Source organism: Pelophylax lessonae, assembly GCF_965119305.1.
Source record: "Pelophylax lessonae genome assembly, chromosome: 4".
Taxonomy (NCBI): Eukaryota; Metazoa; Chordata; class Amphibia; order Anura; family Ranidae; genus Pelophylax; species Pelophylax lessonae.
This window is the reverse complement of record NC_138771.1, coordinates 608,033,125-608,057,392: the sequence shown is the minus strand read 5'-3', so window position 1 is coordinate 608,057,392 and position 24,268 is coordinate 608,033,125. Positions and strand designations below refer to the sequence as shown.

Here is a 24,268-nt window from a genome sequence, read left to right as displayed (position 1 = left end):
CAGTTGTCACTGGGCAAAGTGCCCACATTGGTTTACCCCACACCTCTAGTTGTGGTCTTTGTAAAACTGTAAAATCCTATCTTTGTAAATAGAGGTCACCAGACCTAGAGGATGAATCTCCCCAGTGAGTACACTAATAAAAACTATAACCCTTCCACATGCTATCCCAAGAATAAAAAATGGCTATGCATTCACTTTAATACTTCTACGTCTTCGTGCTGGAAGAGGTCACTTAAAAAGAGCAGTCCAAGAATTGTGTCAGCAGGTCAGCACATAGGTTAGAGGCAGCAACTTGTTCGGAAGCCCATGGGTCAGTTTTATGGGCAGAGGGGCAGGATCGGCGTAAGTGCAAAGGGGAACGCCCAGGGCCAGAGGTGTACAAAGAGTCTCTATGGTGCTGAGATGACCTCCGGTGTGCTGATCGGCTGCTACAGGTTCCTGTATTGTATGGGGCCTCTCTAGACTGGCCCTGTTTGTGTTGGAGAGATTCCAGAGACTTCCTTCTCTTTGTGCTGCTGTGATGAGGGACCCTGTTTGGACACTCGTCTTCAAAATGAATTACTGGCCTTGGAAGGTGGCAGAGGCTGTGTCGACGCTGAATATCTTCCTTTGACCGTGTTCGACATCGTTCTCTAGAGTGAGTTCTCTCCCTTGATCTGCTTCTGCACTCAGTGCTGGAATGACTACTTTCTGCAGATCTACTTCTACAAGTGTCTCTAGGGTGAAGAGTGTCCCGTGACTGACTTCTATACCGATCTTTGGGTTGAAGGGTCTCCTTGGGATTACCCTTTTGGATACTATTAGAATGGATCCCTTTGCTGGATCTCTGTTCACCCAACTCTTCACAGGGCCACACACCTTTGCTATGGAAATAGGCCAGCTGGCTGTAATAGTCAGGGTCCCCAAAGTGGGGTATGTGCTCTCCTAAGTGGAGGTGGGAGGTCTCCTGAAGAGGTGTCACTCTATATAAAGAATCATTATCAAAACACTCAGATTCTTCTCTGGGTATGGAATGTGTTTCACTGGTTGGAGTATCTCCCTGATCCATGTCATCAGAATGCAGAGAGTCCGTCTCATAACCATCTCTAGTCGCCTCGTGAGGACACCTTGGCACACTCTCATTATACTTTACAGTCTCGTGACAATATGGAGCCTCATTCACCTTGGAGAGGCTGGCTCTGCGGTGAGAGTGGTGTACAACAGACCTCCACAGTGCATCTCCACGCCTCTTCCTCCCCGAATGTGCACTGCAAAAGAAAACATCATATTAACTACTTGGTTATAGAAGCAACAAAAGTCACAGAGCAACCGATATACAAAACTGCAGACGATCATTTAAGGTAGAGCAGTTGTTGCCCTTTGCAACTAGCGTACAGGTTTCATTTTCTCAAAAGTGATCAACTGATTTGGTTGCTATAGGCAACTAGCCTTTGCTCCACATTTCAGAGTGCGGCACTGAACAAACTCAATAGAAGATCTAAATGAATCCACATAATAATCTAAGTCAGGGGTCTCCCAACTATATTAAAAAAGAATAGCGCGCAAATGCAAAAGAAATTACTACCAAATCTGAAGACAATCCATAAATAAAAATGGGGGTTTGGTCCCACCATATGGCCATATCGTGCTCAAGCCCACTACTGCGTCAAAGTACCCCATTATCAGTGGGTCCTACACTATCCATGAAAAAGAGATGAATCCAGCCTAACCCCTTGGAGATAATACTCCTTGCTGGGAAGGATGTGCAAATGCACTACAGGGGACTCCTACTATATCCACTAGATGGTGGACACTGATTGAGTACAGGTGTGTGTGGGGGGGTGGGGAGGGCTGCTCAACCTCGATAGTCTGGTCAGACCGAATACATAATAAACAGGCAAAAAATTTGGGGGAGCATACCCATGTATTTCTAAAGCTGCTGCAGCTATGAACCAAAAGACATGTATATTAAAAAAGAATAGCGCGCAAATGCAAAAGAAATAACTACCAAATCTGAAGACAATCCATAAATAAAAATGGGGGTTTGGTCCCACCATATGGCCATATCGTGCTCAAGCCCACTACTGCGTCAAAGTACCCCATTATCAGTGGGTCCTACACTATCCATGAAAAAGAGATGAATCCAGCCTAACCCTTGGAGATAATACTCCTTGCTGGGAAGGATGTGCAAATGCACTACAGGGGACTCCTACTATATCCACTAGATGGTGGACACTGATTGAGTACAGGTGTGTGTGGGGGGTGGGGAGGGCTGCTCAACCTCGATAGTCTGGTCAGACCGAATACATAATAAACAGGCAAAAAATTTGGGGGAGCATACCCATGTATTTCTAAAGCTGCTGCAGCTATGAACCAAAAGACATGTATATTAAAAAAGAATAGCGCGCAAATGCAAAAGAAATAACTACCAAATCTGAAGACAATCCATAAATAAAAATGGGGGTTTGGTCCCACCATATTGCCATATCGTGCTCAAGCCCACTACTGCATCAAAGTACCCCATTATCAGTGGGTCCTACACTATCCATGAAAAAGAGATGAATCCAGCCTAACCCTTGGAGATAATACTCCTTGCTGGGAAGGATGTGCAAATGCACTACAGGGGAATCCTACTATATCCACTAGATGGTGGACACTGATTGAGTAGAGGTGTGTGTGGGGGGGTGGGGAGGGCTGCTCAACCTCGATAGTCTGGTCAGGTTGGGGGTATGCTCCCCCAAATTTTTTGCCTGTTTATTATGTATTCGGTCTGACCAGACTATCGAGGTTGAGCAGCCCTCCCCACCCCCCACATACACCTGTACTCAATCAGTGTCCACCATCAAGTGGATATAGGAGGAGTCCCCTGTAGTGCATTTGCACATTTTTCCCAGCAAGGAGTGTTGTCTCCAAGGGTTAGAAGGGCTGGATTCATCTCTTTTTCATGGATAGTGTAGGACCCACTGATAATGGGGTACTTTGACGCAGTAGTGGGCTTGAGCACGATATGGCCATATGGTGGGACCAAACCCCCATTTTTATTTATGGATTGTCTTCAGATTTGGTAGTAATTTCTTTTGCATTTGCGCGCTATTCTTTTTTAATATACATGTCTCCCAACTATAGCCAGCATCTGGCCCACAGCAAGGGCCAGTGGCATATGCTCAATATGTACAATTTGAGGATTCAGATCAGCAGAGGCTGCCTATAGTCACCACTGCTTTCCTGCCCCTGATTTAATTGGGGGTGGCACAATATATAAAAAAAAAAAATTTTCTGGTCTGCAGATTTTTGTAAAAAAATATAGGATGTGGTTTTCAAGCTGAAAAATTTGAGACCCCCCTGATCTAAGCAAATAGTTATTTTTCTATATTGTGTCTTTTTACTGTGGTATGTCCAATTCTGCTTCCACCCAATGCAAAACTTCTGAAACTGCGTTTTTCTATATTGTGTCTTTTTACTGTTTACCCATCTGTAGACTGGCCCTTGCTATGTTTTCTTACCTTTAATTTATAACCATTATAGCCTTTAACCTTTAGAGGTATCTCTTAGTTGTCTGTAAATCTTTCTGAAGTGGAAACCCTGCTCTGTCTATCCAGCCCTAATTTATCAATGCCTGATTGCTTAATTGGATAGCCCCCACTCCAGGTCTAATGCCCCGTACACACGTGCAGATTATCTGAAGACTTGTCTGCAGACTTACCAAAACCATAGAATATGAGGTCAAACCTAAACACTTTTGATTTGTATGCAATCCGGCAGGCCCTTGCACTACATAGAAAAGGTAAATCTGAAGACAAAAGTCTTCAGATAATCTGCACGTGTGTACGGGGCATTAGAGTATACAAGTACAGCATCTCTTGGGGAAGGCACGTTTGCAAGGGGGGGCACGTTTGCTTTTTGGGGGCTCATTCTCAAAGTGGGGCGATTTCTTTAAGTGGACGCACTTCAGAGATTGCACAAGGTGAAAGAACAAAAGAAAGGCTGAGATATACACCACAGACTGCAGGTGACCTAATTTACCCTATCAGCTCTTGCTCCTTGTAACATGCACTCTCTACCCCTTCTTGTTACAGCCATGTTCTCTATCCTTAAACTCTCTCTCCTTCACCCCTCTTCTCCACCCCACAGCTTACATACATCAACCTCACTAATGTCCTCTCCTTATTACTGCACATACCATCTCCTGCCATTTCTAAATCCCCCACGCACACAAAACCTCCAGGACACTGGGGCATGTCCCTTCATATAAATCACACTCCTATTACCACCCTCACCTTTCTGCTTCTCCTAACCTCTGGAGACATATCCCCAAACCCTGGGCCTCCATCATTTACCTGTACTCAACACACCCACTACCTTGCGCCCTTTGGCTGCAGCCGCAATCAGCACAATCTAGTTTCCATCTCTCTTCTTCCCAAGACCAGACTCCCTTTCTCTTGCACCCTTTGGAACGCCCGCTCTGTCTGTAATAAACTCATCTCTCTCCATGATCTTTTTATCGCCAACTCCTTTAATCTATTTGCCATCACTGAAACCTGGCTTCATGAATCTGACACTAAGTCTCCTGCTGCCCTATCCCAAGGTGGTCTTCTATGGACTCACTCCCTCAGACCCAATGATAGACACAAGGGAGGGGGTGTTGGGATCCTTCTAGCCCCACATAGCACCTTTCAAGTACTTCACCCAACTCCCTCTGTCACGCTCTTAATTTGAGGTACATTGCATTAGTCTTTTCTCCCCTGTTTCTCTAAGGATAGCTGTGATCTACCGCCCACCTGGACCAGTATCAACCTTTCTAGACGACTTTTTCGCCTGGCTACCCTATTTTCTCTCTTCTGAAATCCCCACAATCAATCTCGGCGACTTCAACATCCCTGTTAATACTAACACTCCTGCCACTTCCAAACTTCAGTCTAACCTCCTCCTTTGACCTGAAGCAATGGCTACACGCTTCTACTCACTGAAGGCAATATCCTTGATCTTGTTTTCTCCCACCTATGCACTCCGCACAACCTTTCAAACAATCCTTTCCCTCTCTCTGATCACTACCTTTTCACTCTCTCCCTCTCCTCCACCTCCTCTCCCTCCAGCTACCTTACAGTTACCCGCAGAAACCTACACCATTTTAACCCTTCTCTTCTCTACTACCGACCACCTCTGACAAAATCGCACCCCTGTCCTGCACCAACCTAGCCACTTCTGTCTCTTAGCCTCCCTGGACACTCTGGCCCCCCTCACTACACACCGACCCCTTCAACCTTGGCAAACAGAGAACACTAGAGTCTGAAAAAGCATAGCTCTTGAGCACCTATGGCGCAAGACTAAGTTTCAGGAAGATTTCAACCAATATAAATCTGACCTCCAAAAATACAATTCCAGTCTCCACACTGCCAAGCAAACCCATTTTATCTCTCTCATTAACAACATGTCAGCTCGCCCCCGGCAACTTTTCGCTACCTTTAATTCTCTACTCTGTCCTCCACTGCCTCCACCCACTGCCAAGGAGATTGCCAACCACTTCAAACAAAAGATTGATACAATCCGTAAGGAGATAATTGCCGTTCAGATACCTTCCATCCTCTACGCCACAGGTGCGATCACTACTTCCCTCATTCAAGCCCACCACTATAGACGAAGTTGCTAAACTGCTTGCTAATGTCCACTTAACCACCTGCCCTCTGGATCCTGTTCCCTCGCAAATGCTACGTTCACCTTCTGGCCCTATTCTACGCTCTCTTACCCACATCTTCAATCTCTCCCTCTCTTCTGGCATCTTCCTTAACTCTCTAAAACATGCACTAGTCAGCCCCATACTTAAAAAGCCCTCACTGGACCCAACCGATCTCAACAACCTATGCCCTATTTCCTTGCTCCCCTTTTTATCCAAACTCCTTGAACGTCTGGTCTACAACCAACTGTGCGACCACCTAGCCTCCTTGATCCCCTTCAGTCTGGATTTCGGCCTCAACACTCCACTGAACTGCTCTCCTAAAACTGACAAACGATCTACTAACGGCCAAAACCAATGGACACTATTCTGTACTCCTCCTCCTGGACCTCTCTGCTGCCTTTGATACGGTTGACCATCCCCTCCTCAAACTCCATGCCTTTGGTCTCCGTGACTGTACTCTTCACTGTTTATCTTCCTACCTATCCAACCGCACCTTTAGCGTTACTTACAATTCCACTTACTCCTCTCCTCTTCCCTTCTCTGTTGGGGTCCCCTAAGGCTCTGTTCTTGGACCCCTCCTATTTTCAATCTACACTTCCTCTCTGGGTCAGCTGATAGGCTTCCAATACCATCTCTACGCTGACGATACCCAAATCTATCTATCCACCCCTCGGCTCTCTCCCTCACGTATCACTAATTTACCATCTGATATATATCGGTATGGATGTCACACCACTTCCTCAAACGTAATCCCTCCAAAACCGAGCTAATAATCTTTCCTCCACCACGTGCCCCTTCCCCTGATCTCTGTCAATATCGATGGAATTACTATCGCCCACCCCCGCATGCCAAGGTCCTAGGTGTTGTCCTCGACTCTGAACTCTCCTTCAAACCCCACATCCAATCGCTGTCCAAATCTTGCCGCCTCAGCAACATCTCTAAAATACGCCCCTTATAACCAAAGACACAACAAAGCTCCTAGTTCACTCCCTGGTCATCTCGCACCTCGACTACTGCAATTCCCTTCTCATTGGCTTACCTCAGGCTATCCCCCCTTCAATAAATCATGAATGCTGCCGCCAGACTCATCCATCTTACCAATCGCTCAGTGTCTGCTGCTCCTCTGTCAAGCCCTCCACTGGCTTCCGCTCACCCAACGAATCAAATTCAAAATACTAACAACATCTTACAAAGCCATCCACAGCTTAGCCCCCAACTACATCACTAGCCTAGTCTCAAAATACCAACCTAATCGCTCTCTTCGTTCCTCTCAAAACCTCCTGCTCTCTAGCTCCCTCATCACCTCCTCCCATGCTCGCCTCCAGGACTTTACCAGAGCCTCTCCAATCCTAAGAACTCCTTACCCTTATCTGTTTGATTATCTCCTACTCTATTAGCTTTTAGGCGATCTCTGAAAACCCTCCTCTTCAGTGAAGCCTATCCTACCCACACCTAAAAACTCTACCTCCATTTTATCCATCTACCCATCCCCCCTCGGTTACTGCATTTTGTTTCACCTGACTCTCCCTTCTAGATTGTAAGCTCCAACGAGCAGGGCCCTCCGATTCCTCCTATATTGAATTGTACTGTAACTGTATTGTCTTCCCCCACACTGTAAAGCGCTGCGCAAACCGTTGGCGCTATATAAATCCTGTATAACAATAATAATAAATAATATTGTTTCATAAATAGATAAACCCTTTCTGTGCCCTCAGTTATCAAGTACACAATCTGAATTTTAGCTCTTAGATTTGCCACTCCTCAGTAAAGCAGATAGGTCATCAAATGCAAACACTTCCTAGCCGCAAAAGTGATAAACCTAAGGAAAGTCTTTCCTTAATTACAAGTGTTGCAGAAAACAATGTCACAGCAGTCAAGCACCCAAATGCCTAGGCATTTCATCTTGTAAATCTTGGCTAAAATGGGCAGATCATCTGATCCTTCCCTCCAGAGATCCCATGATCTGGTCACATTACTGATAGCCATTCATGCTTGCTGCATCAGTTGCAGACCGCTCAACCACAAGATAAAGTAGAGGAATCACGATTCATATTTCCAGCCTTTAGAAATGCTAGTGCAAACATCTGCCACAGAATACATAGGATTAGGGTGGTTCGATAAGTGGTTCGATAAGCTACAAGAAGTGGTTTCATCAGTTGCCTTTTCACAAATGTTGGTCAGATTAGGGGGTATTATACCTTTCAGTAGGAGTTAGGCGAAGTACCCTGAATAGCTCTGCAGAGCTGGGGGTCCGCGGGTCAACATGGCTTGGGGGCACACTCACTGGCGTGGGTCTGGGACGAAGATATGGAGTCATGCTTTGTTTGAAGGGTGCAACAGAATGAGGAAGGGGATGCAACTCCGGAGCTGAAAAAAAAAAAAAAAAAAAAAAAGGGAAAAGAAAAAAAATTACAACTCATCACAGCAGTGGCTTGATTTCATTCTCCTACAGTAATTTTTGCAATGCAATTTTAAACCTTTGCAGCAGACTAATGCAGACAACTCTTAGTTTAGACACCTTAAAGTGGACCTGAACGCAAAAGATGTGCTATGTTACAGGAAACATCAGAATTGTATTCAAGTGGTAGCTTTTATCTGGAACTCCTCCTAAAAATAGCAGCATACTTCCTAGTATGTGACTGTACCTAGGTACTGCTGTGCTTATTAGTCACATAGTTGTATATCTGCAATGTGAGATCTAAGGCACTGCTGACTGTTCATCTCAGGGTTTTCTTGGAGAAAGATTTGGTGAGGTCATTACCGTTCAGCTCACTGCTTCCCATGTCAGATCCTTTAGCCAGGAGAGCAAAGTCTTGCCTCTACCAACATGGCCATCTGCCTTTTTTTGGGTGCAGCTTCCAGAGTTGTTCCTTTTTAAAATGTGCCCAGACTATGGACATTTAATTATACACAAGAGCTTCAAAACAAGTCATCCCCGACTTCCCTAGCTGATTTAATGTGACGGTATCAATTACCAAAGATCAGACTCTTAAGTCTGGTTTAAAATTAACAGCTTAGAAACACCTACGGTGCCCTTAAAGTATTCATACCCCTTGAAATTTTCCATATTGTAAAGTTACAACAAAAATGTAAATGTATTTTATTGGGATTTTATGCAAAAGACACACACAAAGTGGCACATAGGCCCCTTTCACACCAGTGCGACTGAAAAGTCGCGCGTTTTGTAGACGCGATTTTGAAGCGATTTGTGGTCATTCTGACTTTAGTGCAACTTTAGCAGGAACCAATGAAAAACCACCTGTTATGACAATTCCTTTTCCTGCCATATTCTTTTCTTCTTCCCATTTGCTTCCTGGTTGTTTCGTTGTTGTTGGTGTGACAATGTTTGCTACGCAATATATTGCTACAGCAGTTGTCCTTGCTGCTGCAGCAGCAATAGTGCGTGAGGAAGAAGAGAAGGAGAAGCGGAGGCACAGAAGGCGCCGATATTGGGTCCATCCTAATTGTGAAGTTGAAGGAAAATGATAAAATGGTTTAACATTTTTTTACAAATAAATCTCTGAAAAGTGTGGCGTGCATTTGTATTCAGCCCCCGAGTCAATACTTTGTAGAGCCATCTTTCACTGCAATTACAGCTGCAAGTCTTTTTCAGTATGTCTCTACTAAGGATGATCGAACTTTTGAAAAGTTCGGTTCGGCCAGAACATCCGAACTTCCCAAAAGTTCGGCCCGGATTTCAGAACCCCATTGAAACCAATGGGACCCGAACTTCGGTAAATCAAAAAAACACAATTTTTAAGCCCTAAAACCCAATAAATGCCCCTAAAAAGTGCCTAGGGTTCTGGGTCATGCCCCATTAACTATTAATCACACAAAAAAAGTTCTTAAAAATTGTAGTTTTTGATAAAAAAGCCAATTATTGAAAAAATAAAAAAAAAAAAAAAGATTTTGATTTTTACTTTGGATTTCAGATCTGGGGGGTCTAAAAAGTGTACATGTGAAGTTTCAGCTCTGTAGCATGTCCAGAACCATAAAAAAAAAAAAAAAAAAAGATAGTTTGTATTAGAAAACTTTCAGATCACCAATATGGCTTCTCGGTTTCCACACCTTGCCGGTTTAATAGAAGGCATTTTTATGGGTTCTTTGCAGTCAGGAAAAACATCTGAACTTGTGTATAGTGGTACTGTGCACAAGTTCAGATGTTTTGCCTGCCTCCAAAACCCCCCAAAAAATGCCAGCAAAAACACACCTGGGCGTTTTTTTTGGCATTTTTTGGGGTTCTTTTGAGGCAGGCAAAACATCTGAACTTGTGTATAGTGGTATATATACACACATACATATATTTATATACACACCTAGACATATATAGGTGTGATAGTAGCAGAAATATATTACTGTAAATGATTTCATTAGTGCAAGCATATATTTCTGCTACTATCACACCTATATATGTCTAGGGGTATATATACACATATATGTGTATATATACCCCCTATATACATGTTCAGATGTCATGTCTGACATCAAACATGTCCTCAAAAAAGCACCGGCAGTGGCAGCCCCTGCAGCATAAAAATGCTTGGCTGGTGAGAAGCCATATGGGTGTGCCGAAGCAATTCAGAGAAATGATCATTTCTCTATAGCGGTCACCCTGCTATGGAAGGGTTTTGTCACCCTGCCATAGCAGTCACTGCCAGTTAACCCTACACTACACTACGGTCCCCTTACACTTAACACTTTCCCTACAGAAACTAAATTTTTGAAGCTAACTTAAGTGTAAAGGAGCACTCTAACTACACTAGATATCCCTTTCCTCACACTAAAAATAGCTAAATGACACTAAGTAAAAATTAACAGAACTGCTTCCACTCTCTTCCATGTCCAGTATAACAATGCTAGGAATATGGCGGGGGCGATCTTATATACTGGGGGGTGTATTCACTAATGATTGGTCTAGGGACCCCCTAGTCACTAAAATCACATTCCTAGCATTCTCCTGCTCCCTCAATTGGCTTTTTCTAATGGTTCTGGTCCAATCACGGGCTTTTAAAGCCCATTTCCTGAAGCATTGCATTTTGGGCGGTTCTGGTTGCCGAATTCCAAACTTTTTGGGCAAAAAGTTCTAAATTCGGCCGAACCTCGAACACCCAATGTTCGGGCCGAACCGATGGTCGACCCGAACCGTTCGATCATCCCTAGTCTCTACCAGCTTCGCACATCTACATGTTTGCCCATTCTTCTTTGCAAAATAGCTCAAGCTCTTTCAGATTGGATGTAGAGTGTCTGAACAGCGATTTTCAAGTCTTGCCAATTGGATTTAGATCTGGATCTCTTCAGCTCCTCCAGAGTTACCATGGGCCTCTTGGCTGCTTCTCTGATGAATGCTCTCCTTGCCCGGCCTATCAGTTTAGATGGACAGCCATGTCTTGGTAGGTTTGCAGTTGTGCCATACGCTTTCCATTTTCGGATGATGGATTGAACAGTGCTCCGTGAGATGTTCAAAGCTTGGGATATTTTTTTATACCCTAACCCTGCCTTAAACTTCTCCACAACTTTATCCCTGACCTGTCTGGTGTGTTCCTTTGCCTTCATGATGCTGGTTGTTCACTAAGCTGATCTAAAAAAAACCTCTGAGGGCTTCACAGAACAGAGCTGTATTTATACTCAGATTAAATTACACACAATGACTATTTACTAATTAGGTGACTTCTGAAGGCAAATGGTTCCACTGGATTTTAGTTAGGGGTATCAGAGTAAAGGGGGCTGAATACAAATGCACGCCACACTTTTCAGATATTTGTAAAAAAAAAAAATTTGAAAACCATTTAAAAATTTTCCTTCCACTTCACAATTGTGTCAATTTGTGTTCGTCTTTCACATAAAATACATTTACGTTTTTGGTTGTAACATGACAAAATGTGGAAAATTTCAAGGGGGTTTGAATATTTTTTCAAGGCACTGTACTGTGTGTTTAAATTTGAAGGCTAGCAGGCTGACACGATTCCGTTTCTGAATTTCTCCCTAACGGTTATAGATAATATACTTTTAATAGGGGCTTGTTTTACAGTGCTTTTACTACTTGATCAGGATATTTAAATAATTTAGTGTGGGATTTGGGCACAGCTCATATATATATATATATTTATTTATTTATTTATTAGGTGAGCTAATCCAAGTGAGCTTGTCACTGTAGGACACATGTGGATTACCAAGTGAGAAATTCTAAACTAAACAAAGTTTACACATCAAAAGAGACTAAACCTAAACAAAATGTAATCTATTGCAGTTTTATCAAGACACATTGTAGGTCCCTGTTTGGGGGGAGGAGTAAGAAAAGCTCGCTAGTGCATTTGAAAGAAAAAGAATCGTCTGTGTCATCAACCAATCAGAGACAATGTTGAGTATAATGAAATGTTCACTTACAGGCACTCCTTGGTGACAGACTGTCACTCCATCGATCGCTGCCGCCCTCTTCTGACTCCACACTCTGCTGGCTACAGCTTTGACAGTTCTGGGGCATCACCGACCTGGACAGCAGACAATCATACTTTTCATACCACAATACTCATGTGAAGGATTACAATTTATGACTACTGCATAGCATTTATTGTCCCCTTTGGCATCTCTGAGTCACGTTTTTTTGCTGGAGAGAAGTGGCCTTTTTGCTGTCCTTGACACCAGGCCATCCTCCTATAGTCTTCTCCCCACTGTGCACACAGATTCACTCACACCTGCCTGCTGCCATTCCTGAGCAAGCTCTGCACTGGTGGTGCCCCGATCCCGTAACTGAATCAACTGTAGGAGACGGGCCTGGCGCTTGCTGGACTTTCTTGGGTGCCCTGAAGCCTTCTTCACAAATGCTTTAGAAATTTTTTTTATAGAATGAAGTTAAAATTTCACAGCAAAGAGGAACTTTGCAATTGAGATTCATCTGATCGTTCTTCATAACATTCTGGAGTATATGCAAATTGCCATCATAAAAACTGAAGAGGCAGACTTTATGAAAATTATTATGTGTCATTCTCAAAACTTTTGGGCACGGCTGTACATACTCACCTTTTCGTTTGGCTACAGCAGCAAAGAAAAGGAAGCTCAAAGAGTCAAAGCATACACAGGGCTCAGAGCTCTAGGACAATTACCAGCACTATCACATCACATGAAGGGGAGTAATTTGTCACTTCTAATGGCTAAACAGAGTGGGGGGAGGGCAGGAAAAGGGAGTAGGTGTTGCTAGGGAGGGGGGACATTAAAAGTGAACTTGTTCTTTTGCCTTGCATTAGCAATACACGCGTTTGCTTTATTGGTAATGCTTTATTGGTAAATAGGTTAAGAGCCGGTTCACACTGCCACGACGTCAGGCGACTTAGTCGCCTGACAAGTAGCGCTCCATTCTGTGCAATGGAACCGTTAGAGCAACTCAAGTCGCTACGACTTAGAAAAAGGTTCCTGCGACTTCGGAGCAGCTTGCATTGACTTCTTTTAGAGAAGTCGTTTGCAAGCCGCGATGAAGTCGTGCTGCACGGTTGGCTTCAAAGTCAGGGCGGTGTGAACCGACTCTTAGAGTTAGGGCCCTTTCACACGTGCGACTAGATCAGGTCCAGTTTTTCCCGGCAGAACGGATGGTCCATGTATCCCTATGGATCAGGAGGTGTAAATGCACTGGTGTGTTTACACTCACCTACCTCCAATTAAATCTAACCCAGGCGCTACAAAATAAAAATAAATAAAGTGGATCCATCCCCCTGCGTCTAAGTGGAGCAGAGGGCAGTGGGGTGTAAACAGACAGCCAATTTGTTTACAGCCAGCCACCCATAGAGCAGAACAAGCTCTGTACGTGTCCTCTCTGCAGAAACTGAGCAGACACGGACCGGTCATTCGCCCGCTCTGCTCAGCAGGGGATCAGCAAAGTACGGCACAGAGCGCAGGGTAATAAGTGCATCTTTGTTCCACTACTATACAGTGCTCCAAGTCAGTCAGTAGCACGTTTTGGCTCGGAGGAAGAGGATCCTCCCTCGAAATGAGTCAGTCCAGCCAATACATTAGCGGACACCATCAGGTCGTCCAGTACAGGGGTACAATTTGGAGACGGCCGGTTCCATTGTGGTTCTATGTGTTTTATCATCACTCGTTTGAGTATAATCGGTGTTGTCTTTGGATGCGAATAAACCTTTTTTAGTGGTAATGCACAAGGTCAGTGCGCCCTTGTTTTTTAGTGTACTTTGGATACCCTTGGTCCAGAAGGGGCAGCAAGACCTTGAGCGGTGCATACCAAAACCGTACATAAAAGTATTTATCCTTCATTACACACCACCCGAACGCAGGTTTGTTTTGCTCTAAATACTAAGTGGTGTTACTAGAATACATAAAAAAAAAATTTATAAGTGCAAGTGTAATAACCAATTAAAAAGTTACTACCCAATACATTTAGTGAACGAATAAGTGTAGCTGCTGCATAGAAGTTTAAAGATTCTACGTTGTCCTTTAGCTTGGAGATGGCTCAAGGCCTACATGAAAGGCTTTGTATCTATTCCTTCTCTCTTCTTTCTGATGGGCTTTAGATGTATACTTCATATAGGCATCCTAAGTCTTTCTCCATAGCCACCCGCAGGCACTAGCGCAACAGTCCTTAGCAGCTTGATAGTCCACAGTAAACCATGCCAGACCAACTGCCCACTCAGAAATAACCGTGCGCAATAATCCGTCCAGAATCCAAAATTGAGCCGCTTGTGCTTGCGTGGCCATTTTGGAATATGGATGGGCGATTCCAGAGATGGCAACTCTTGCACTGTGCATTGTCAACTGTGGGATCCTGGTAACAAGGTAAAGAATGCCTGACTCAGAGGGACATGGGGACAGTCCCTGGAAAATGGGGACAGATGTCATCCTTAGGATGGAAGCACTACAAAATCTCACTATCATTTTGCTGGACATAGCTCTTTTCTGAGGTAATGTGACAATGCAGCACACAATCTTACAGCCATAATATGCCTGTGGGTAAACGACTGGTTCCAATATATGTTATAATACAAAACATTATTATTCTTATTACCTGTTGGGTGGAGCCAGTCTCAAAACCCTATATAGCTCAGCAGTGCTTGGCGTCATAGGGTCAGCAGATGTCAATCCCATCTTAATACCACAAGACATGCTGGGGGTGAACTGCTTTTTGGAGTTACTGGCAGCCCTTGTTGGAGTGCATGCACCTAAGAATCAAATAGTTAATATAGTGGACCAATACACAGAACAGAACAGAACACCATTTCTGAATATCAGAACTATAATAGCACATAACCAAACACATTTTACAACATTAAAGCATTATTTCATATATCACCTTTATACAAGCCTTCAGTTTCTGCCATAATCTAGGCCATCAATGAGTGCCAACATACCATTTGACTGGAGAATGCTGCGGTCCTCCAGAGACCTCTGAGTGACTCTGAAAAATGGCTGTTTGCCATCATGAAGCAAGGCGAGAATGTCGTCTAAGTGGAGGGATGCAGGGATGGCAAGTAATAAAGTTCTCACTTTGCCTTGTGCTGCAATGTATGCATTACAATCAGTGCATACATACATGCACATTTTTGCAATAGAAAGCAGCTTGGAAGAAAACTTCAACATTGCAGAACAAGTCCAGTTGAATACGACTACCTACCACTTGCCATACCATGACCTGAATCAATGATATGGAGGACGTCATGGTGACGGAATGCGTAAGGACAGTGACTTTCAGTAAAACATCACGTCTACCTAGAGGAATGCACGCTGGCTCCAGTGAGCTACAGGGCTGCAGCAGCAATTTTGTGAATCTGCAAGATTTAGATTAAATGTGTTTTTTTGCATATACTTTAAGATTTTTTACAAGAAAAGGGTAAGTGCAGCTTTTATAACAAATTCCTTGGTGGTATATGGAATCATATACCATTCAAAGCAGCAGCAACCTAGTTTGTTTTTTTTTTTTTTGCGCAAGTGGATTAAAACATTTACTAAATCAATGAGAACCTTTATAGACCTACATCTATTCTAAAGCTGGATACACAATATACAACTTTTGTTGGTAGATTTACCTTCAACTATGTAGTGCAAGGGCCTGCTTGATTGCATACTAATTGAAAGTGTTTAGGTCTGACCTCATATGGTTTTGGTAAGTCAGAAGGAAAAAAAATCTAAAGACAATTGTCTAGTGTGTATCCAGCTTAAGTGACAATATGGCCAATACCAGGAAAAGCAGGGTACACTTTAAACCAAATGTAGTTACAACCGTATTGCCACAAATCCATGAACATTGAAATACTCACTAAGACCAGACCAAGGTGGGGTCCTCTTCCAGGGGGGCGTTGCAACACCTGGAGTCATATTTAAAAATTGCTGCTTCATGAAAAGTGCTTGATCCGCTTTAAACTGGAGCCTCTGTATAACGGAGTATACATTATAAGCCACATATATAAGGAGTTTATACAGCTACAATCAGTTGTTTGGTTCACTTATTACTGAAAGTATTTTTCATTGCAGTTAACAAAATAGACCCATTTTATTTCAAAAATCTTTACAAGGATAGAAGTTTAAGGGTCTATACTTTTACATGTTCTGTATAAACCCCATCCTTTCGTATGTGGCTGGTTTACAGCTATACACTGCAGTTTGTGGTGTTTAATGAGATATTTGCACCTACATGCCTGCATAACCAAACACATGCAAGGGGGGGGGGGGGGGGAAACGTAGAGTCCGCAAGATGCTTTGTGATCTGTTCTAGATCTGGGAAAAGAGGGGACAAACATTTTGAACCTAGACACTGTTTACTATCAGTTGACTCTTTCTGATGCCCAGAATGCACTGAGCGATCTGCGACACTGATCAGGCCTTATCAGAGCTTATCTATGTATTGTGGCAGCCCATTCACACCTATTCATAATAATGCATGTATAGATGTACACCAGTTAACCATTGTCCTAAAGGAGCAAATTCGCATCTGTGTGCATTTTATCCCTTTTTTTGATGGGTCAAGGTGCATTAACATGCCTGATGTGCACAGCAGTAATGTACGGAAATGTGCATCCCAAATGCATGCTGGGAATTGATAAAACCCATCAAAGTTCACATTTGATTCCAGCATATAAAGGTCTAATACACTATTTGAATTTTGGCCAATTCTTGCGGAATCAGCCAAAATTCAAGCTGTGGGTGCCTTCTCAGTCTCCTCCAAACTGGATTAATAAAAAAGCAGCTTATAGACTTTTGTTGAAGGAGCTGGTAAGGAATATTTTTGACCGAACAGCACGTGCATCCAATCAGATGTAGGCAATGCGTAGGTATTCAGCAGCCTCTGGAGCAGCAGATGCTGACTACAATAACTGGTAGCAGAAATTCCTCTATCCGTGCTGTTCAGCATGGACGGATGAAGCCTGTCAATTTCTCTCATTCAGCCTGGGAAATTAGGGGCTGAATGAGAGAAATCCTCATACGTATGGACTTGGGATGCACGGTCATGTATTCTGTTGTGTTGTACAATGCATAGATAGAAAAAATCTTTTGGTTTTAAAAAGGGATCTATTCACATCAAGCCATTACCCTGCATTTTGCTATTTAAGTCATTATAAATAAATAAAAAAAAAAAATGTCCTTCATTATGCTACACAATGTTGTCTAAAGAAGCATTGGTTTAGGTCAGTGGTTGACAATTTATGAGCTAAAGGGGGCCTCAAACGTGGCCCCTGACAACACCAAGGGCCACACAATGTTCTGCAGACCTAATCGAGGAAATGAGGGTCAGAGTGTGGACAGGATACATTGTTGGCTGGGGATTTGATGCAATACCAAACTGGGAACGTTACTAGAGGTTAGTAGAAATCAATGTAAATACCCAAAACAATGTTTCCACTAAACTGCTGAGGTCCAAGCACCGCATTCGGTCTTTGGGCCACAGGTTGGGCAGAAGGGGTTTGGGCCATTTCTGATTAGCAATCCGATTGCTGATGACAACTTGCAGTCACTGGTCCTTTATGAGGCAACTTACTTTTTAACCTAGAGGAACTCAATTGCTGGCCAGGCCAACATGGCGTTCCCTCCCTGCAGCATTCTGGGCCAGTGAAGGAGTGACTTCTTTAGGATAAGTGGCTTGTCATATCAGTAATCTGCCCTTGGGGACATTTTGCCAGCCTGACATGGCACCTAAAACATACAAAAGGCTAACCAAAGCCAACTGAAGAGTTAAGGTTAGCGAATGATAAAAAGTGACAACACACACACACACACACACACACACACACACACACGTGTGAGGTGTAAAAAACAAATCCAAGGCCTAAAAATGATGCATTTCTGCCAGCAACTGCAAAATACGTTTCCAAAAGGTGTGCTTATTCCTCTCTTTCTGCAAGATTTCTACATGGCTATAGGCAGGCCATGTCCTGCACTGCTAAACCTATGGCTCTAGTGATCACTTTACTGGTTAAAAGCTCAATATGAGCAGTTGACTGTACTGTAGACTGTTTCCGATCCCTTTGGAAGAGGCACCACGGCACAGAGATGCATCATGACATGTCATGTATGTTTTTATGGAAGTTAGCCAGCTTTGATAACAGTTGGAACACCAATTGTGATTACCGTGTACATGGATAGGTCATTCAATTCATCTCTTAGGTAAAATTAAGTTTCTTGGTTTCTGACTTCCAAGTTATCCTTACAAAAGGCAAGGCATGTTAAATGATAGAAATAAGAGTCACCTCTCGGCCCAGACGAATGGCCGCCTCTGTGAACTTCTCCCTCTCATCCTGGAAAGCCAGTCTCTGCTCCTCGAACAGCGTCCGCTCTTCCTGCAGCCTCAACTGCTCCTCTAAGAAGTAAGCGTCCCATAGCGGAGACTGCTGTCCTTCCCCGGGAGGAGGCAACATTTGATCCTGCCACAAAGAACAATTTTATCCTTAAACAGGGGACTATTTTTCATTAGCAAATACCAATGAGTTTACTGTAACTTCAACATAAGGTCGAGCTCAATTCAAAACATTTTAGTTTAGTGCAAGGGTTAGAACCTTTGTTAGATGATTCATGGAAGTTTCCCTGGGGACAAGGCAGAGAGTGAGACGCCCATATTTAATATTTGTGAACTGAAGCCCCCATTGGGAGATTTCCTCTAACTTCCTCTCTCTGTGATAACTATTACATTTAGCATTTACTTTCAGTTCTTGTCCTGCTGACAACTATGAAAGAGACAGAAGAAAGGGTAAGTTTCCCTATAGGGGTCAAGGGTAGCAATAAAAACCTTTGCAGTGAATTTTTCCCTTCCTCCTGTTCAGGCTCCCCAAAAACACACACACACACACACACACACACACACACACACACACACACACACACACACACACACACACACACACACACACACACACACACACACACACACACACACACACACACACACACACACACACACACACACACACACACACACACACACACACACACACACACACACACACACACACACACACACACACACACACACACACACACACACACACACACACACACACACACACACACACACACACACACACACACACACACACACACACACACACACACACACACACACACACACACACACACACACACACACACACACACACACACACACACACACACACACACACACACACACACACACACACACACACACACACACACACACACACACACACACACACACACACACACACACACACACACACACACACACACACACACACACACACACACACACACACACACACACACACACACACACACACACACACACACACACACACACACACACACACACACACACACACACACACACACACACACACACACTTTAATGTGGGTGTTTACTCTGTAAGCTGGCCATACAGCAGTACATTTACAAATGAACATTAGTCAGAAAATCCCCATTAGTCTATTCGATGACTTGACAAAAAAGTCCTTCGAAATTACTCCAAAATTCTATTTGCATTTAACATTCAATTTTAGAAAGAAAGTATTTCCTGAACAAAAATCACATTCACCGTTAAAAATTCATAGAGGAAAAAAATAATTTCTATCTGGCTTTTTTAAATTTTCTTGTCCTAATTATTTAAGAATTGAACAAATGTTCCTTAAATGAAGATTTTTTTTTTTTTTTTTTTTTAATAAGCATTTCTTTCAGAGTATGGCCAGCTTAAGTGTAATGCATGAACAGGACAAGCCGTCACATTTTATATTGCTGTAAACAAGCAGTATCTTTTTTATTTTATTGGGTATTAGGTGTAGGTTTGGGGAGTGCCCTAATGCCCTGAGCACAATAAGGTTTATGATTTTTTTTTTTTTTTTTTTTTAAATTGTGGGAGACTAACAACTAAATGAGAACTCTAGAATTGTAGCAAAAAGATCAGCCGGTGCTACCCATTCAATCAGCAGTAACATCAAAGAGCTCACGCGTGCACAACAAAAAACAGCTGCACATAAATCCTTCAAGTAAATGATCCGGATTGCCACTTATTGCTCTTAAAATCTTGTTAATAATGACTCCTCAGTGTACAATACAATCTAAAGTAGAAAGTTGATGCATTCCAGCCTAAACAACTTTAGTCATAGCAAATAACTAAACATAAAACGCCACAATAAATAGTTGCATGTATAAGCTCCAACTAGCAATTATTCCATCAAAAAGTCAATAGAAAACAATGCAGCTAACTGCCCAGGGGGTTAAACATACCACCAAAAGCAGAAAATAAAAAATAAAAAGTCATCAAAAACCACATGCAAAAATACAAAAAATAATTGCATATATGACTAAATAGATTATCTGCATTTTACAGGGGAGTCCATTAATAAAATTGAAGATTTTAAGAGAAATGAAAAATTCTATGCCTCCACAGGCAAGAATACATCATTTTCTACAGGAGTTGGAAGAACTCCTACAATCACCTATGCATTTTGCCTCTATACCTGTAGTAGCTGTTGCTGATGGCTGATCAGTTCCTTGCTTTGCCCCAGCTCCTCCCTGAGCTCCTTCACCTCCTCCTTAAGCCGCGTCAGTTCCTTCTCATGGTCGGTCACGCTGATGACGTGACTCACCTCAGACTGAGATGCTGCGGAGTTAAAACTGTGCCATTAGAAATATTGTAAAGTCATTTAATTGGCAAGTAGAGTTGCGCGAATGGTTTAGGATGAGCAAAGGTCCAGCCTGAAACTTCACCTGTTCAGCAAATTTGAAGAAAAATGCCCCCCCCCCCCCCCAAATTCATACCAGACCCTTTCCAGAGCATGCAGCCTGGCCAGGCAAGGGGAGTGGGGAGCGAGCCACCCCCCAAACCATACCAGGATCTGCCCCCCCACCACAAAGCACCTGGTCTCCATGTTGATGGGCACAAGGGCCTCATCCCCACAACCCTGGGCTGTGGGGGTCTGCAGGCAGGAGGCTTATCAGAATCTGAAAGCCCTCTTAACCCACACCGGGGTTTTGTGTCTTTTTTTCCCCAAATTTTTAGATTGCCGGCAATTGTATTATATTGCCGAAGATTTAAATGTAATTTTTATGCTTTCTCTACCCCCCCGGCACTATATTTTAAAGGAATTTTAATTTTTATTGTTGCACTTTAAGCATCATTAAAATCACTACTCTTTTTAAAAACTTTTTTGCATTAATACCATGTCCCCCAGGGCAGTACCCAGACCCCCATACCTTTTTATGGCCAATTGCCTGCATAGAACCCTTCGAAATGGGCACTTTGATCTTTCCAGTTTGGGTCCTATAGATTTCAATGGGGTGCGCTGTTCAGGTCTGAACTTTCTCTGTTCGGGAGCTCTGGTGCAAACCGAACGGGGGGGGGGGGGGTTTGTTACGGCCCATTAATAAGCAAAGAGCTCAGAAACATTTACAAAACCCACTGAAAACAATTAAGGGTTTTTCGTTCTGGTTGTTGCTTTTTATCCAACGCAATTGTGTGTACGTAGGGCAAAAAAACAGGAGGCACCCTTTTTTGGTGCTGGGGGTGCATCTAGGATGAAAGCTCCCCTGCATTTACATTGCCCCGGCCATCTCCTACACAGTGTTTAACTTTAGGGTTTCAACTGACAGGTCATTCCTGCATACAATTGTAAAAGTAAAGCTGGCCACTTAAGGACCAGGCCTATTTCTGACACCTGTTTACAAGTTTAAAAAAAATCTGCATCTTTTGCTAGAAAATTACTTAGAACCCCCAAACATTACATATGATTTTTTTTCTTTTTTAACAGACGCTAGAGAATAAAATGGAGGTCGTTGCAATACTTTATGTCACACTGTATTTGCACAGCGGTCTTACAAACGCAATTTTGGAAAAAATATGAACACAGTAAAGTTAGCCCAATTTTTAAATTTTTAAAGTTAGCCCAATAATGTGAAAGATAAATGTTACACTGAGTAACTAGATACCCAACATGTCAGGTTTCAAAATTGCGCACGCTCATGGAATGGCAATGGAATTACTAAAAAATCTCCATAGGCGACGCTCTAAAGATTTCTACAGGTTACCAGTTTAGAGTTAGAGGATTGCGGCGATACCTCACATGTGGTTTGAACACCGTTTACATACGTGGGCACGACTTGCGTATACGTTCTCTTCTACGCGTGAGCTCGGAGGCAAGGGGCACTTTAATTTTTTTTCCCCTCATTTATTTTACCGTTATTTTTACACTGTCCCCAAAAAAAAAAAAAAAAAAAAAAAAAAAAAGTTGGAACACTTTTATTCCTATTAGAAGGAATGTAAACACCCCTTATAATAGAAACAAGCAGGACAGGTCCTTTAAATGTGAAATCTGAGGTCAAAAAAGATCTCAAATCTTTAGCGCCGTTGGAAGGAAGCGGCGTATAACACTCCAGTCTTCCAAGGCAATAGAGTCGAGTGAGGCCAGCTTGCCCTCACTCGACTTCCTGCCTAGGACTACAATTGGACCAGATAATTTTCCCCACTACCAACAGCTCCGGTAATGGGGAAAACGACCAGGAAGCAGTGGAAGGGCGGCACCTCTCCCGCCATCCATAAAAGTGATCTGCCACTGGGACCACTTATGTAAAGAGGACTGCCTGCCCTGTAAGAAAATACTAAGCTATCTGCTGCCATAACACTGGTATTTAACGTCAAAGTAGCGCCATAAGACTGCAGCAGGCGGTCTGGAAGTGGTTAAAGTGGAACCATCAACATTACCGATTTTTAATCCTTATGCTGCTACCATAAGTAAATAGATAGGAAGGTAATTTTTAGATTTCCTGGTTTTGAATTTTTTATTTTTGTTACATTTCTTCAATTGCTTCCCGATTTCTGGCCTAGGCCAAGATGTCATGCATCCCAGGAGTCTGCATGGGCATTTTCTTTTCTTTTCTCTGGAAGAAGGGAAGGGAGGCAGTCTCAGATAAGCACTCCCTCCTGCCTGAGCGAAGGGCAAATGGATTACAGGAAGTAAATGCTACACATATCCTCTGCCTTTACTCAAGGTGGCCACAGCTAGAAATACTAGAGGGTGTTTTTCAAAGTGATTTCTACACAAAATAATGCATTGAGATACATGGGCGAGCTTGCTTTGAATGCTATAGATGAATAAACATAGCGTTTGTGGTGCTCAGATTCAGGCAACGCCACTTTAACCTCCTTGGCGGTCCGATCATGTCTGAATTTTTTTTATCTCAAAGCGATACATTGTTTTGCATGGAAATTGGTTTTATATTTCAGGCCTGTAATTCTTAGGAATAACTCGCTTAAATCTGTCCAAACCGTAGACATCCTGGGTAAAATAAAGTTTGAAACACAAAATCATAAATAGAATAATAACATTTTATTCAATATAAAACCAAAGCAAGAACACTAAAATGTGTACAAACAAGGGGTGTGATATTACTAGTCACTGTAATAAAGGTTTAGTAAACATCTTGGGTATGAAAGATTTTGAAACCTGAGACTGCACAAAGTCCGACGTCCCAATCGGAATAATAGAATGGTTTCCCTTCTCATTTTCCTTCCACACACACACTCTTGTAGGTGCTGACTTCTCGGGTTGGTGGGATGTAGTCCATGAAGTGACAACCAGTCATGCTTTCCGGGTTGACAACGCCAACAGTACGATGTCCAGATCCATTTACAGCCATTGATGGCAATTGGGGATTCAGAAAAATATGTTCGGCAACTTTCCAAAATGAAGTCCGAATGAATCACAGGCTTGTCACTCTTAGACACTAGGCATTCCACAAGCATTGCTCAAGAAGATGTCTGAAGATCTTATATAGTACTTCTTTTGCCGTTTCCTCATTGCTGGGTAGAATGTCATTGCTTGGTCGGCTCTTTCGACACCTCCCATGGTGTTGTTTGTAGTCTATCACTACTTATGGCTTCATGACTTCTTTCCCCACTTTTCATGCGTACCATAACAGTGGAGTTTATAACAGTGGAGTACCATAACAGTGTACAGTAATGCATTATACTCATTGGGCACACATCTTTTTTGTCCCATCATCGTAGTGCCATCATTTTGCCTGCCACTCAACCATTTCTGCTGTCTTGAGCTTCTTTTTGCCAAACATTGACGGCATATCGCGCCGGTTAGCCCTTACAGTTCCATAGGCATCGGTTTTGTTTTGCAGTGGAACCTCAAAGTTCAGGAGAT

General features: G+C 42.9%; 1 protein-coding gene across 1 annotated transcript in view; it reads right to left on the bottom strand.

Moving 5' to 3' along the window:
- Positions 1–232: 232 nt before the first annotated feature.
- LOC309551987 (uncharacterized protein) overlaps positions 233–24,268 on the bottom strand; it is a gene marked incomplete at both ends in the record, with an annotated part of 31,222 nt that continues 7,186 nt past the window's right edge. Inside the window, 7 exons of the mRNA XM_082252730.1 lie at positions 233–1,247; positions 7,852–8,020; positions 12,038–12,141; positions 14,664–14,817; positions 15,913–16,024; positions 18,337–18,510; positions 20,579–20,721. Of these exons, the coding sequence (XP_082108856.1) occupies positions 233–1,247; positions 7,852–8,020; positions 12,038–12,141; positions 14,664–14,817; positions 15,913–16,024; positions 18,337–18,510; positions 20,579–20,721 (1,871 nt within the window). The remainder of the gene's footprint in view (positions 1,248–7,851; positions 8,021–12,037; positions 12,142–14,663; positions 14,818–15,912; positions 16,025–18,336; positions 18,511–20,578; positions 20,722–24,268) is intronic.